At 41.9% G+C, this 15,665-nt stretch overlaps 1 protein-coding gene across 1 annotated transcript in view; it reads right to left on the minus strand.

The window, feature by feature from the left end:
• Positions 1-14,029, minus strand: part of chic (profilin chic) — a 38,066-nt gene extending 24,037 nt beyond the window's left edge. The window contains exon 1 of the mRNA XM_045765929.2: positions 13,843-14,029. Coding sequence (XP_045621885.1) covers positions 13,843-13,953 — 111 coding nt within the window. The 5' untranslated portion in view covers positions 13,954-14,029. The remainder of the gene's footprint in view (positions 1-13,842) is intronic.
• Between the last annotated feature and the right edge of the window lie 1,636 nt (positions 14,030-15,665).

Consider the following 15,665-nt stretch of genomic DNA (forward strand, 5'->3'; position numbering starts at 1 on the left):
TACTTAATGTATGTAGGGTCAGCCACTGCTTTAACGAGCCTAGCTTGAGAATATGCAATGCGTCCTCGACAAGTCCAGCGGTCAACCCCACAGACGCATTCATCTATTTTAACTTCATTCAAAACAGGAATTCTCAAATTAATATTATAATAGCATATTGTGCATATATAGGCGTTTAGGTTCTGTTGGCAACTACAGTGGCGCCTCGAGTAACTAGTAATCCGTTCCGGCACCAAGCTCGCCATGTGGAAAACTCTTCTTGCGAAACAAAATTGTCGTCTGAGGTAGCCGAGAACCAGCGGGAACGCTCGTTAATTGAGCGAAAGCTTGTCGGTCGAGACATTTTCTGCGAGTGGTTTGCGCGTTACTCTAAATGCTCATAACTGGAGCCGCTCGTCACTCTAGGTTCCACTGTATTTGTACTTTTAGTACGTGGGCAAATCATTTACAGCATTGTGGTTCAAACAAAAGTCGTCAGTGAAGCACTTGTCCTGGAAGTGTTCGAACGAAATCAGTCGGGTCTTGTGTAAACCATTTTTCATTCATATGTGGGGTTTGGCGGGTGCATGAAATCACTTTTGGGTCTGTTTGGAGGACGGGCTGGAATATGAGAACCGATTCCTTAACAGGCAAGTTTCAAGATTAGGTTTCAAGTTTAGTATACAGTAGTATTTTAAGTTTTCAAAAAATGCTTTAAAAGTTGTCAGCTAACATACCTCTTATAAATACAGCACAGTATTAAACTATTTACATTTCAGAACGTTTTAAATTAGTATTAAGGAATCAATTTAGTCCTTAATACTAATAGTAACATACAGCGACACCTCTGCTTATGAATGCCCTTTACCAACTTTTTGGGTTACTAGCCCAGTCTCTTTTGTAAAATCCAATTCGGGTTACGAACTTTGCCTCTGGTAACGTAGTTTGTCGATACACGTATGGCCGACTTAGTGTGTGGTGGCACAGTGACCACGCCTCATTTTACCAGTGCCTCCTGCCTTGTGACAATTGCACTAATTCTTTGTAAAGAATGTTTTTTTTTTTTATTTTTGGGTATTGACCATAAAATTATTATACAACTCACCCTGGGGCCCAAGAAAGTCAGTGGTAATGTCCAACATAAGATTCCCACTACAGACAAGTGTTAATTTTAAAATATAGGGAAAAAGTGTCTTTAGACAGATTCCTAGCAAGATGAGCAGTGAGCCACTAAACGTAAGAGTACACCCCAGAGAAGTCATCACTGCTTGATGTTATAATGGAAGGGGACTCCCAAACACTAACACCACTTCTCCCTCTCCTACTCTTCATCTTCCATACACCAACAAGAGCCATCAATAAAGGTAAGCAATAAATTGCATACTTTAGTACTAACAATTTAGGCAAATTAGTATAAAATTTATTTTTAAGTTAATATTTCTGAGTGTGGAATGGATTAATTTACTTACATTTATAGAAAAAAAAAAACTTGCTTCGGTTTACAAATTTCTGGGTTACAAACCGTCTCTGGGAACGGATTAAATTCCTAAGTTGATTTACCACTGTACAGGTATATCTAATATACATTAGAATTTTGGGGGGGGTAAGAGGCAAACCTTGATTTAAATTATACTTGCATAGTAGTTCAGATTAGGTAATTTACCTAATCTGAGGTAATTAGGAAATATAACACTATCCTGGTTTTTCCACTTGGAATTACGGGCAGTTTAGATAAGCGCTTGTCAGATCACGACGTAAATTTACGGAACCGTGTTATAGTGGGTATTTACTACTCGATCGACTTGGGGTTTGTATGAATATGTTTGCCATTAAATTTTCGTTTTCTCTAATAGGCACAGTGTCTATTTGAGAAAACGGCAATGTATTGTAACTTAGAGGAGAGACTTGAGTTGGTGACAACGAGGTTAATCGGCACTCCACACACTCTTGTGTTGGCCGCGATCATGATTCTACATTTATATGCATATGTCTGTAGAGAATTTTATTCCGAACACTATACAAACAAATAAAAACGGTGTGAAACAAGTATAAACTTTAAAAAAACATGAGCAAAGTAAAAACTTTTTACGCTCACGGGTACAAACACGCGTAAGATTTTATTCGCCGCAAATTTATTTGACGCTCTGTTGGCCAATTCTACCCATGTTCTTATAGAACTTTCTATGTTATATATAAAACTTTCTATTGTGAACACATTGCTATAAAAATGAAATACGTAGCTCGAGAAATAATGTCAGGACAGTGAAATAAGTATAAACTTTCAAAGCGCTGCATCACAACAGTGTCGTCGCTGCTGAAATCACGGCTAACGCTTCGCCCAGTTCCCACACTCGTGCGGAACATAATTAGACATTGATAGGCATATGTCTGGGTGGGGAATTTTATTGCGAGTTCAGCGATATCAAAATAAGCGCGGTAGGATGACTGAGGCTGGCAACAAACGAAAGAGTATGAACATTTACTTCCTGTTTGGGTGTCACGACGAGTCATCTTCGTGTTTATTTACTTCGTGGTGGGATAGCAAATGCTTGGGTGACATTTTATGCATATGATCCTGTAGAGAATTTTATTGCCAACGCATTGATACCAAAATGAAAAACGTAGCTCGAGAATTGATGTTAGGAGCGTGAAAAGATTATAAACTTTGTGTTTACGCTTGAGCGCCCAGAACACCGCGCGCACAACCCGCTTTTTTTTTTCAGCGAGTGCCGCGGGCACTAAAGTGTTAAGGTAATTATTCAAGTTCAGATAATTTACACATTGAAAATATTCAAGGGCTGGTCCCAAACTTGCACACACAAAAATGCACACGAGACCAAAAGGCATACCATGCAAAGGCATGGCAGTATGTGCAGAACAGTTGAAAAGCAGATGCAATAGGTAACTCGAAGAACTATTGTCAGAGGCCCAAGACTGTTCAACACACAAATCACAATAGCACAATATATCAAATGAATAAATCCTCAAGGTCGTAATGAGTAATGAGGGTTCGAACCGACACACGGGATGTTCTGCGATTTGTGGGTATTAAAGTAAGGGCATAGAGGAAAAACATTTGGTTGACAGCCCGGGTGCATGGGGGGAATTTTATGAAAACCCGATTGGGCTTCGGAGAAGCTTCAGGATCCTAATGAGGGCAGTAGCACCAGGTTGAAATTCTTAACCACGTCGTGGCATAGTTGACTAAGGTGCAGCTAGGAACATTCCATGTGTAGGTTCAAACCCTCATCACGGCCATTGTAGATTTGTTCATCTGTTCAACACTTCCACTACACAAGCATCGAGCTCAGCATTCCACTTCAACCAATTTTTAAGGCAACACTTTGTACAGGAGTTGTAGCCGATGTGTGTAATAAGGCCAACAGTTCCAATCTACAAAAGTGGCAGCAAGGAAGACCCTCTTAGACCTGTATCATTGACCAGTGTAATACTGCACTCAAAATATTGGGAAAATAATTAAAACTAAATGGGTAGAACACTAATTATATAACGGTATGGTTTTCGATATGGAAGATCCTGCATAACAAATTCACTCAATTTCTTCAATCGAGCCACCAAGATTTTACAAGAAAGATGGTTGGATTGACTGCATCTATTTGGACTTAAAGGCTTTTGACAGTTCCATATAAGAGGTTCTGGAAACTAGAACATGACGGAGTCATGTCACATGGCTGTCGTGTCACTGTCACACAGACTGACAGGTAGGCATCTAACGTGGATTAAAATTTTTCTAACCTACAAAAATGCGGGCAGTAATCAGAGGAAATGTATTGGACTGGAGAAATATCAAGTGGAGGGCAGCTGACAGCCGAGTGGACCGCTTCGAATTCATAGTCCTGAGGTTCCGGGTTCGATCCCCGGTGGAGGTGGAGACAAATGGGCAAAATGTTTCTTTCACCCTGATGCCCCTGTTACCTAGCAGTAAATAGGTACCTGTGAGTTAAGCACCTGCTACAGGCTACTTCCTGGGGGGTGTATAACAATAAGGAGGCCTGGTCGAGGACGGGGCCGCGGGGACGCTAAGCCCCGAAATCATCAAGACATTAATAAGGAGTACCACAGTGGTCTGTGGCCGAGTACAGGAGCCTGTGGCTGAGTGGACAGCACTTAAGACTTAATTTTAGGGTCCAGGTTCGATCCCCAGCGATGGCAGAAAACACGGGCAGTTTCTTTCACCCTGATGCCTTTGTTCACCTAGCCTTAAATAGGTACCTGGGAGTTAGACGGCCGTTACAGGCTGCTTCCTGGAGTGGGGGGGGGGGGGGGGGGGATGTGTGGGGAAAAAAACAATGAACATTTGATTGGCAGTCGAGAGGTAGGCCAAAAGAGCAGAGCTCAACCCCTGCAAGCACAACTAGGCGAATACAACTATGTGAATACGGGGTTCAGTTCTTGCACCGGTAATGTTCACTGTCTACATAAATGATCTACCTGATGGAATACAGAATTATATGAACACGTTTGCTTATGCCAAGATAATAGGGAAGAAACTTAGACGATTGTCATGCCCTTCAAAAAGGGCTGGACAAAAGTTTGGAGCACCACTTTGTGGCAAATGGAATTTATTTTGAATATATGTCATGTTATGGAATGTGGAATAGAACAGACCCATACAAAACCTATATATTGAGAAATCTTAAGAATTCTGATAAAGAAAGATCTAGGGGTAGTTCTACATAAAACCATTACCCGAGGACCACAAAGAATATCATTCAAGGAGCCAATGCTACACTTTCTAACTTCAGAATTACTTTTAAATACTGTACACGGATGGCAAAATTACTAAGATTTTTTACAACTTTCGATAGACCAAAGCTGGAATATGCAGCAGTTGTATGGTGCCCATATCTTAAGGATAAACTTTAAAAAGTTTAAGGTGCAAAGACAACTAATTGGCTCCCAGAACTGAAGGACAAGAGCTACGAGGAGGGGGTTAGGCATTAAATATGCTAAAACTAGAAGAAAAAGACGATACGATCACTACATACAAAATAGTAACAGGAGATGCCGAAGAAATAAGAAAATTCACTTTTGCAAACAGTGGTAGACGGTTGAACAAGTTAGGAGAGGTGGTGGTGGAAGCCAAAACTCAATAATTTCAAAGCATTTTTATGACAGTGCTTGGAAGACAAGACACCACTAGCATAGCTCATTCTGTAACTACACTTGGGTAGTTACATAAGGGGCATAACTGGCCAACCCTTAAGTGTTGAAGAGAACTTTATTAACACCTGCAATTCATACGTCAGGCTGCGAGCAGCCGCGTCCAACAGGCTGGTTGAGCAGTACAGCAACCAGGAGGCCTGATCAGCAGGGTAGTTGAGCCCCAAAGTCATCGCAAGGTAGGTCTAAGGAACCCTTAAATTTCCTTTTTACTTAAAAAAAATCACAACTGCAATCATAATTTACTATCTAAAAGGTACATGCATTTCATTTAATATTCAACATAAACTTCCATGCTATTTACCCCACCCTCCACCCCCAATGTACTAAATTTCAACAATTTCAATTACAAAAATAACGAAACTTACTAAAGCATTCATAAGTGCCACTTGGAGGCCTTTGTATTGCCACTTCCTTTGAGTGGCAATACAAAGGAAGCACCATATGAAGGCACTAGCAAGAGCATTTTGTAATTTCAGTGGCTAGCCTGGGGTCAAACTTTCCCCAAACAGCACAGTGGGATTCAGTGCAAGAAATACAGCACTATGGTGCTGGTCAGAAATCAATCTTGTTCTGCAGACCTGCCACATTATACATTAGTGTTATTATATTTCTGGCAATGAATGGCCATCAAAGTAGTAAAATCCTGTCAAGATATTAGCTACAGTATTCCTGTATGACAGGATAAACTTATTATTTCTAGTACAAGTGAACTTTAGCCAGAAAGCAAGTCAACAAACAGATGACAACCATTTAGTATTTTCTGTACACTAATTAGCTCATCAATGTAAACGTATTATGATTATTATGACAAATTTTAAATTTGACCAGAAGTCAAGTTTACCAAATCCATTTGCATGACATTTGATCCAGTACAAGGTTGGTGTCACCCAAAGTTTATAAAGGCACCTCCGGAATATACATATCAGGGATTTCTCCGATTACTTGATTGGAATATCTGCATAATTTTTTTATCAATGTTTGGATAATAGGAGTAATGTTAAAAAGTAACCTACAGCCATTTACTAATAACTCCACTAGGTATCAAAGACAGTTCGTACAATGCCAGTAAAGCTATTGACAATTAAAAACCATTAACCCGCCGAACCATCTATGGCTAGAGTAACTGCATCGTTTGTGTTCATGACTAGCTTGTGCTACGGCCATTTAATCAGGACAGCCTCGTTTCACAACCACTTCATATACATGTATAACCCGATTTTTAGCAATTACAGGTAATATCTTAAGCCAGTCTCCAAAAAGTTACCCAACCACCGATTAGAAAAGAATGCTGGTCTCACTTCATCCAAGTCAGCATTCAGTCCAACTGTCAAAGTAGTTGGGTGCTTTTCCTTACTACCCTGGTCCCATCCCAAAACCTTATCCTGATCAAGTGCTAGTCATAATGGCTTGGCACGTTTGATAGTTTCCGTCCTTTCGCCAAAATGGCGTGTCACCAATAAACTAGTCAACATTGGCTGCTATACATTTGAGAAACTTATTCCAAATAAAAAAAAAAAAAAAAAATGAGCACATTGATCAATAAGTCAATTATTTTGTATAGCTGGGATGGCAAACATTTGAGCACATGCCCAGATTGGCAACCTACAGAAGTATCTTATGGAAATTGAGTTGCAGCTTACTGTATAATTACCAAATTATACTTTTATAGAGAAAATGCTTGAGTCAAAGGAGTGATTAGACATCAATAACTTCAGTTTCTAAATCTTACAGCTTTAGCTATTAACAACTAGTAATTTCCAAGTTGTGAATGAATCTAAACATTTAAGGGAAAAATCCGTTGTCGATTTAATTATACTTTCGTTATTAGGAAATATAACATTGAAATATGAAAATATTTTTAAATGTTAAATGAATATTAAAGTCAAGACAATGTATTAGTAGTAGTTCACCTTTTAAGCCCAAAAAATGTAAAATAAGCCATGATCCATATACCAGTACATCCATATATTCAGGGCAAATGGGGGGGGGGGGGGACCTTTGACAAGCTGCCAGATTCCTGTCCTCGTAGAGGCCACTAGTGTTAGCGGCCCTCGGGTAAATTCGGTTACACGGTACAAAAATCGGGTGGGGGTTTAAAGAACCTAGGAGTGGCAGCAGCATGCCAGCAAAATTTGCACACATGCCAATCTGGGCATGCATACCATAGGTTTACTATCCCTGCTGTATAGCAGTTTAACTCATTCAAGGTAATTACCACTATCAAGAGCAACCCTGCAATTTATTCATTTTAATGAATGCCAAGTTATTACGGATTGTGACACCTGGAAGATGGGGCTATCATAGCTACCACTAGTTTCTTCAGTTTACAGGATTAGTGTGCAAGTGATTAATGGGACAAGATGAACACTGCTTACTAATTAATGCTAGTTTAAGCTACAATTTCTTAGGCTGGATTTTAGAAACATTCTAAACTAGCAGGGGATTACTCTGCTTACTAGCTAGTATTACTAGCAATAGGTACTCAGAACTATCAACATCAGAGGCCCGAGACTGTTCAACACGCTTCCACTACACATAAGGGGCACAACTGGCCTCCCCATCTCCCCCCAGTGTTCAAGAGAACTTGACAAGACCTCCAAAGGATACCTGATCAATCGGGTTGCAATTCATTTGTCAGGCTGCAAGCACCTGCATCCAATAGCCTGGTTGATCAGTCCAGCAACCAGGAGGGCTGGTTGAGGACCGGGCTGCAGGGACGCCAAGCCCTAAAATTGCAAGTTAATCCTAGAATAACATCCTTGGTTCACAGATACTTGGGCCCTTTGATCAAGACAGGAACCAGGTAGTGGCACCGCGATTACGAGTTTAATCCATTCCGGCACCGATCTTGTCATGTGGAAAACTCGTCTTGCGAAACAAAACTGTCGTAAAAGGTGTCCGAGAACCAGCAGAAACTCTTTAATCGAGGAAAAGCTCGTTAGTAGACAAATGTTCTGCGAGTGGCTCGCTCATTACTCGAAATGCTCATAGATAGAGCCGCTCGTTAATCGAGATGCCACTTAAAATTCATAATAACCATTAATTAAGGTCTAGTAATTTGCACAGTAGCAAGTTTTGTTTGAAGTGCATACAGTACTTTGGTGACTGGAGGCCATAAACAGACTTCAATATAATTTTTCCCAACAATGCCTGATCAACCATGCTGCAATTCATACTTTAAGCCACGGACAGCTTCATGCAATTCTTTGATTAGACTACCAACCATGCCTGGTTGGGACATCCTGCAATTCACAAGGTAACAGCAAGACAATAATGCACCCTTTAAGAGCCTAATCCCAGTGCCACACTATACAACATTACCACTTTATAGTACAAACCCAAAATTTTGTAATTTTACCCATTTTTGGAAGGACCCCACATTAAAAACCAACAATATTTAATGTTTCTATTTCATGTTTCTTCCCCCATTTCAATACTCTTGAAACATTATTTCATTCTATGCATTGGTGCAAACACCTTAAGGTCTAGGCAAAAATTCCTGGAGACTAGCAATTTTACTCAAGTTACAACAAAAGCAATGATGTGCACAGACCTCAAGCCACCAAAACTCTAAAGGTCAATTTAAAGCCACATGTCCCACATACTGCATTCGCACATTTACAAACTTACATGGCCAGTGGACCCAAGGCAAAGAGTCACCAACAATGGGTGAGGACTATGCTAGTGTCTAGTATCAAACAGTTATCATGTAACACACCCACTATATATTGGGTAATGTGCTATGTTTGGCAGAATGTGTAAAATTGTAAATGTAGAGGTGCAATAGGCTGTGGTGGGTATGTGCACCTTCGAGACACTCCAAGCAACAGCCTGTTGTACCAGGCTCAAGTCAAGCCTGGCCTCAGGCCAGGCTTGGGGAGTAGTAGAAAACTCTGAACCCCATCAAGCAGGTAATGACTTGTCATCATTAACAGTGACACCCACCCACCAAGGGAATTATATTAACTGACCCCTATCGTTCCAAGAAAACCACCAAGCCACTAAAGAACTCCTTATCAACCAGGCTTTGATTCCTACATCAGATGGCATGCAGCAGCAGCACAACTCATCAACCAGACCTCAACCAAGAGGCTGGAGCAGACACCACAGAATCCTGTGAACCACCTCAAGGCTGGCTAGGACGCCTAATGCTACCTCTGCCACTTTACAACACCAAGTACCACTACAAGGTATTCTAAAAAGGAAAAGATTAACAGCGCCTAAATGATTGAAACACTAATGTCAAAATCCCTAAACTAGTGCATTATGTTACCATCTAGATACTTACAAAGTACTGCACATCTTGGGAATGACATTACTACAGTACCATTTAGCACTTACAAGGGAACAGTATTTTTTATTTAATACATTTTGAAAACCAACTAGCACATCTACACAACTTGGACAAACCCTAAAGCCAAGGCCTGCAGATTAGTAATTGCAGTGGTAATAGTAATTGCAGCAATGTAAACCAATACAGAAACTTGTGGTACATGATAGCTTACTAGTTAAATGCAAAGATTCTGAAGTCTGTTGTAAATTATTAAACATTAATATTGTATACTGTACCAATTGCCAAGCTGTGCCTGCTTTTACCTATTCAATATAACTACCAAAGGCCTGTAAGTGCCTAACCTATAACCCTCAACACTGGGCAAGATCCTGTGTGTCAGTGTACCAATTTCCCCTAGAGCTTTGCTTGACTGACCTCTTAAATTTTAGTAATACCATCACATCATTTGAGGTTAAATGATTCTAAACAACTTACAAGTTTCATACAGAAAAGTAGTCCAATAGCCCAAGTTCATTTGCGTTTAATAAAATATTTAAAGTTAAACTGTGGAGGCCAGCAATACTGTTATATGGTACAATACATAGACTCAAGCCACCATATTCAACTCTCAAACATCCTGTTGGACCAAGCTCTCACAAGTCAAGCCAGGCTTTGGGAGTAGAACTCCCAGAACCCCATCAAGCAGGTATCAAATGGGTACCTCCCTCTTAAAATCCACCTTAAGTATAATTTACCACTTAATACAGTACACCCTCTGCCACCTTATATTCTGGAATAAAAGTACACTGTACAGCACTCATAATTTCGGAGCTTAGCGTACCCGCGGCCCGGTCCTCAACCAGGCCTTTTTGTTACACCCCCAGGAATCAGCCCATAGCAGCCATCCAACTCCCAGGTACTTATTTACTGCTAGGTAACAGGGGCATCAGGGCAAAAAACTTTTTGCCCATTTGTCTACGCCTACACCGAGGATACACCCAGAACCTCAGGACTACGAATCCGAAGCGCTGTCCACTCGGCTGTTAGGCACTCATCAGGGTATTAGTTTTACCAACAATCTGGTTTGTCAGGGATAGGGAACATTATTACACTTCAGGCTTAAGGTAGCCTCCCAAAACAGTTTCCTAACCTATGAATTTGCTGCTAGGTGAACAGAGGCATTAGGTGAAAGGAAATTTGCCTAACCATTTCTGTCCTACCCTTTAACTGAACTCAGGATCATTAACAGTCTAGAATGAAGGCTGAATAAAAACTGTCGCGCCTCTCCAACAAAGCGGCAATGGGCCACACAGCACCTCTGATGCATTTCCGATGGTTCATGTATAATAAGAGAGGGGTGACCGAGGAAAATAAGACTTGCATCCCTAAAAATACCACGAGACGAAGTTCCACGAGACCCCAATTACAACCAAGAGCTATCATGCAATTTCATTTGCCATCATACAATTTAGAACTCAAATGCTGAAGAGCAAGACAATGTAATCAAACAGTAGCACATTACAAGTTTCTATTTTGCACACTGCCACTGATATAGGCCAGTTGTTTCTAAGTGTCAAACAGCCCTGTCAAGTTCAGAGCAAACATGCTCTGTCAAGTTAATACAGGTCAAGTTTGCAGGGAGACATTTCCATGGGTTTCCCTAATAAATTCCAGGTTTCCTTCAAATTTCAGACCAGCATAATTTACAGTTCAATATCAAGTGGCAAGTGTGGTTTTCCCTGTACATTAGTGCCAACAATGCATTATTCTCCTAGCAGCCTTTGTCTTTAGCATTTAGCAATGTTAGAAGAGTTAACTTCCCTGGCATAATACTGGAAATGCTATTACAATATCAAGTTCTAATAAGACATATGTAGTTACAGTGAAGCAAAGGGGGATTCAAATTCTCAAATACTGGTGGATGGAAGTTTGTAAGATTCTATAAAATGAGCAAGGCTCATCACATACCCACCACAGTGCCTTTGGGCACTGCACTAGTAATTTATTAAAAAGTATAAGAAATCTACAGATTAAAATTTTTAACCTGATTAGAACTGAAATACCTATTTCAAGATTATCCAAATAGTTTATTTCCAACACTATTGACCTTCCTGACAACCTTATGAATGAAGGTATTTACAGACCTACAGAACCAGAAAATACTGCTTATTGGATTTTAGTACATTTACACAAGTATTTTAAGTGACCCAGAGATGTTTTGAACAGGTTTAATGGCAACAAATTACTAATTTTATGCAAAAAGACTAGGCGGTATCCAGGTACTGTATGAAGCCATCGTTATTCGGACGAAAGTGCCATAACTAGAAATCTAGTACAAAATAAATGGTTAACAGCTTCTCCATATTGACCTACCCAGGCTTTGCACCCTGGAGTGGACACTCCAGCCTCAACAACCAGAGCGCAACTCTGTAGTCTCACGAGCATGTAGGATGCCTAACTACTAGTCCAAAACTCACGTTTGCTAGCCATGTGGCATCACTGGCATTCAAAGCCATTATTACACTGTTCTGTACCAAGTGTTGCCCTTCATGCAGATGGCACACCTACATGAGCCAACATCCATAACCTTACCTTCTGAAAAAAGTAAGCCAATGTTTAACAATGCATATCTTAAGTGCTACCAACTGACCAAGAAACCACAGTACAGAAACTAAAATCATTTACCATAGGTTCACCTGAAATCAAGAGTCTTCCAAGCCCCAGTTTCTTCCAATACAAAAGGCTGTACCATCGCCAACGCCCCCTTTTTTATTTGTAAAAGTTTACACGTAAAAATTACCATATTTAGAAATACGTACACACAATAGTTGTGTAATTATGGCATGCACATCTTTTATGAGAGTAGGGGGGGGGGGGGGGGGATGTACAACAAATCCTCCCCTTTTACCTCAGTTAAAAGTCACGAACTTTACAAAATGCCAGCATGGCCCTGCAACAGTGCACGATTTATTTGGCATTTCAATCAATGGCAAATTTACCCTATACACAAAAAAAAAAAAAGGATAAACACCAGGGAATTAATTTTAGCACAACATACTTTCCAAAGTAAATTTGGGCTGTGTCTAGACCCAACTAATTTTCATTTATAGCTACACCCTACGAGCCCAAGCGCTACCATTAACCAAACATCCTAGATACCCATCAATACAGACAGCGGAAAGTTAAAAGCGACCCCACAGCCACGTGCCCCCCGCGACACCCACCACAGGGGTCAAGGTGCACCAGTTGCACAAGCCAGTCAGCCTCTCACTTTCTACAGTAACTGGCCTTGCTCAAAGGAAAACAAGTCCATGTAACTGGCCGCACATAATTAGTGCACGGCAACACCCCCCCCCCCCAAAGTTCCTCCGTCACCCACTATACTTTCACCTCGGAATTATATTAATATAACCATACAAATGAAGCATCAATTAATGAAACTCCACAACCATTATTGCCTTACCTGTCCTATAAAATAACCAATTTTATTTTAGTTCTCTTGAAATACAAGACCAAATTATCAAGAGCCCTCAAGGTGAAGATAAGCCTATGCTGCACAATGTAATTTCTCGTCACGACAAAACTACCTACACAAACTGCGCCCTAATTACTCTTAACTGCCATCGTGTTCTCCCCGTAACTGCCCTGTACTCTACGTCACGCCAACCACAGTTACAAGACTAACACATTAGTTAAGTCTCTACTCCTGTACACGCTGTCTGCTGTACCCACAGGAGTGGTGTACACAGGAGTGGTGTACACTAGTGTAGACAGGAGTGGTGTACACTAGTGTAGACAGGAGGGGTGTACCGGCCAGTATACCGCTGCCAGACACTTCACTCTTGTACCGTTCCGGAAACTTTTCAAGTCACGAGGAAGAATTTTCTAGAAAGGAAAAATCCCAATATCACCCTTATAGGCCTAAATCACTATCAAGAGACCTATACATACAAATTAAGATTTAAAACCTAAAAATTTATAGAAAAACCTTTAAATACCACTTAAAAGTATTCATTAAATAAAAAAAAATAGGATAGAAAAGAAGGCGCGTCCCATAAAGGGATTTAACGAAAGCCAGAGAGAATGGGACAGCCTTTAGGCCTAGGGGGAGGGGGGGGGGGAAGAATATTGGGGTCAAGAGGAGGAAACTTTCACTAGGAGCTGTCAAGCCTCCCCCCCACCAGGGCCGCCAAGCCAAGCCGGCCTTTGTTACACCCTAAAGCCACCCCCAACCACACCCCGCCCCTACACCCAGCCACACCCCACACCCCGCCCCGCCCCACGCCCCCTCCACACACCCAGCACCCGCACGGGGGCAGAAAAGGGACAAAACTCCCATATATGAGAGAGAGGGAGAAGGAGAGAGCGAGAGAGAGCAAGCCGGCACACACGCCACTACTCACCTCAATATTATTACTCTTGGCCCATAGTGTGCCGTCGTGACCAGCGATAATGGCCTTAGCGACAAGTCCAGAGCCCATAAGCTGCTGGTCAACGTAATTTTGCCACGACATTGTGAAATAATTTGCTAGAAATGAGCCACTGCAACTCCCGAACCACAACTGACTTGCCTACTGCCAGGGAGGAGGTCGGGCCGCACAACGCCGTGTATCCCTCCGCCGCCGGGCTGCCAGACGCCCCCTGTTTCACACCCCCCCATCCCCTCCCAACCCCCTAATTATCTCACACTACTCCTTACCCCGCCCTAATTACCATATATATAGAGAGAGATATTATCCACGGGATGTTATTGTTCAATTATAAGTGGTGATGGGGAGGCTGTCATGTTGGTATTAATTATTTAGTGACAGGGGCTGCCGGCTCAATGTGGCGTTTTCTGGCATACACTGGCACGTATATATAACCTTATCAGTTATCTCAGTGATTTCAACGTCCTCTTTTTAATGCGTATACGGGGCGTCAATTCCAGACGCAGTGGCGTAGTTTATTAGATAATTAATGGGGTAGGGCATCCATGTTGAACTAGTTTGTTCGGCGTAGTCCCAGATGAATCATCGCTGTTACTGGGAGGGTCCATGTGTCAAGTGACGTCATCACACTCTAAAAGAGCGGGAAATCACGAAATATCAGAAAATGGGAATTGCCATTGCAGAGCAACATTGGCCTTGCAACACACGTAATTCATTCCAGCCTATGTGGCAAAGATAGCGTTTGCCACAGTGCCGTATATATGGCAGTAAAGCTCGCCCAACTGGCGCCAAGGGAACGAGCAGCTCAGGCCACCGGCGCACTAATTATTGCCTATAAATGGTAATCCGACATTTATGGTCATTCCGCTCTCACTTAGCCTTCAAATCAAGTATTTGCATTACAAAAGTGGCAACGGTTGCACACTATGGCGCCTATTCCATAAGTGATCAAACTCATGCCAAGTAGCGTTAAAACAGTATAAACCAGCTATACATTTCACCTACGACGTATGTATCTATTTTTACACATTCTTAAAAATATAACCAGAATTCTGAGGAAGCCTTTACACCCCAACCGAGAGTGGGGAGTCTATGGACCCCAGGGGGGGTCCATAGAAACATTTCAAGGGATCTATACGAGATACAGTATTGTAGCCTAATACAATATGAAGGTGTTGAGCTGAACCTCTGCTATTAACAATAACAAGTTGTGTTAACTGACAAGAACACTGCAGACATTGTAACATATGAATGTTTGTACTTGTTTGGGCAGGTTGAGAACGTTGTTGTTGGGGTTCCACTACCACCCACAGGATGAGCATGGTGTTCCACTACCACCCACAGGATGGGCATGGTGTTCCACTACCACCCACAGGATGGGAATGGTGTTCCACTACCACCCACAGGATGGGCACGGTGCTCCACTACCACCCACAGGATGAGCATGGTGTTCCACTACCACCCACAGGATGGGAATGGTGTTCCACTACCACCCACAGGATGGGCACGGTGCTCCACTACCACCCACAGGATGAGCATGGGGTTCCACTACCACCCACAGGATGAGCATGGGGTTCCACTACCACCCACAGGAGGGGTATGGTGTTCCACTACCACCCACAGGATGAGCATGGTGTTCCACTACCACCCACAGGATGGGCATGGGGTTCCACTACCACCCACAGGATGAGCATGGTGTTCCACTACCACCCACAGGATGGGCATGGGGTTCCACTACCACCCACAGGATGAGCATGGTGTTCCACTACCACCCACAGGATGAGCATGGTGTTCCA

The sequence above is a fragment of the Procambarus clarkii genome, chromosome 50 (assembly GCF_040958095.1).
Source record: "Procambarus clarkii isolate CNS0578487 chromosome 50, FALCON_Pclarkii_2.0, whole genome shotgun sequence".
NCBI classification, from domain to species: Eukaryota; Metazoa; Arthropoda; class Malacostraca; order Decapoda; family Cambaridae; genus Procambarus; species Procambarus clarkii.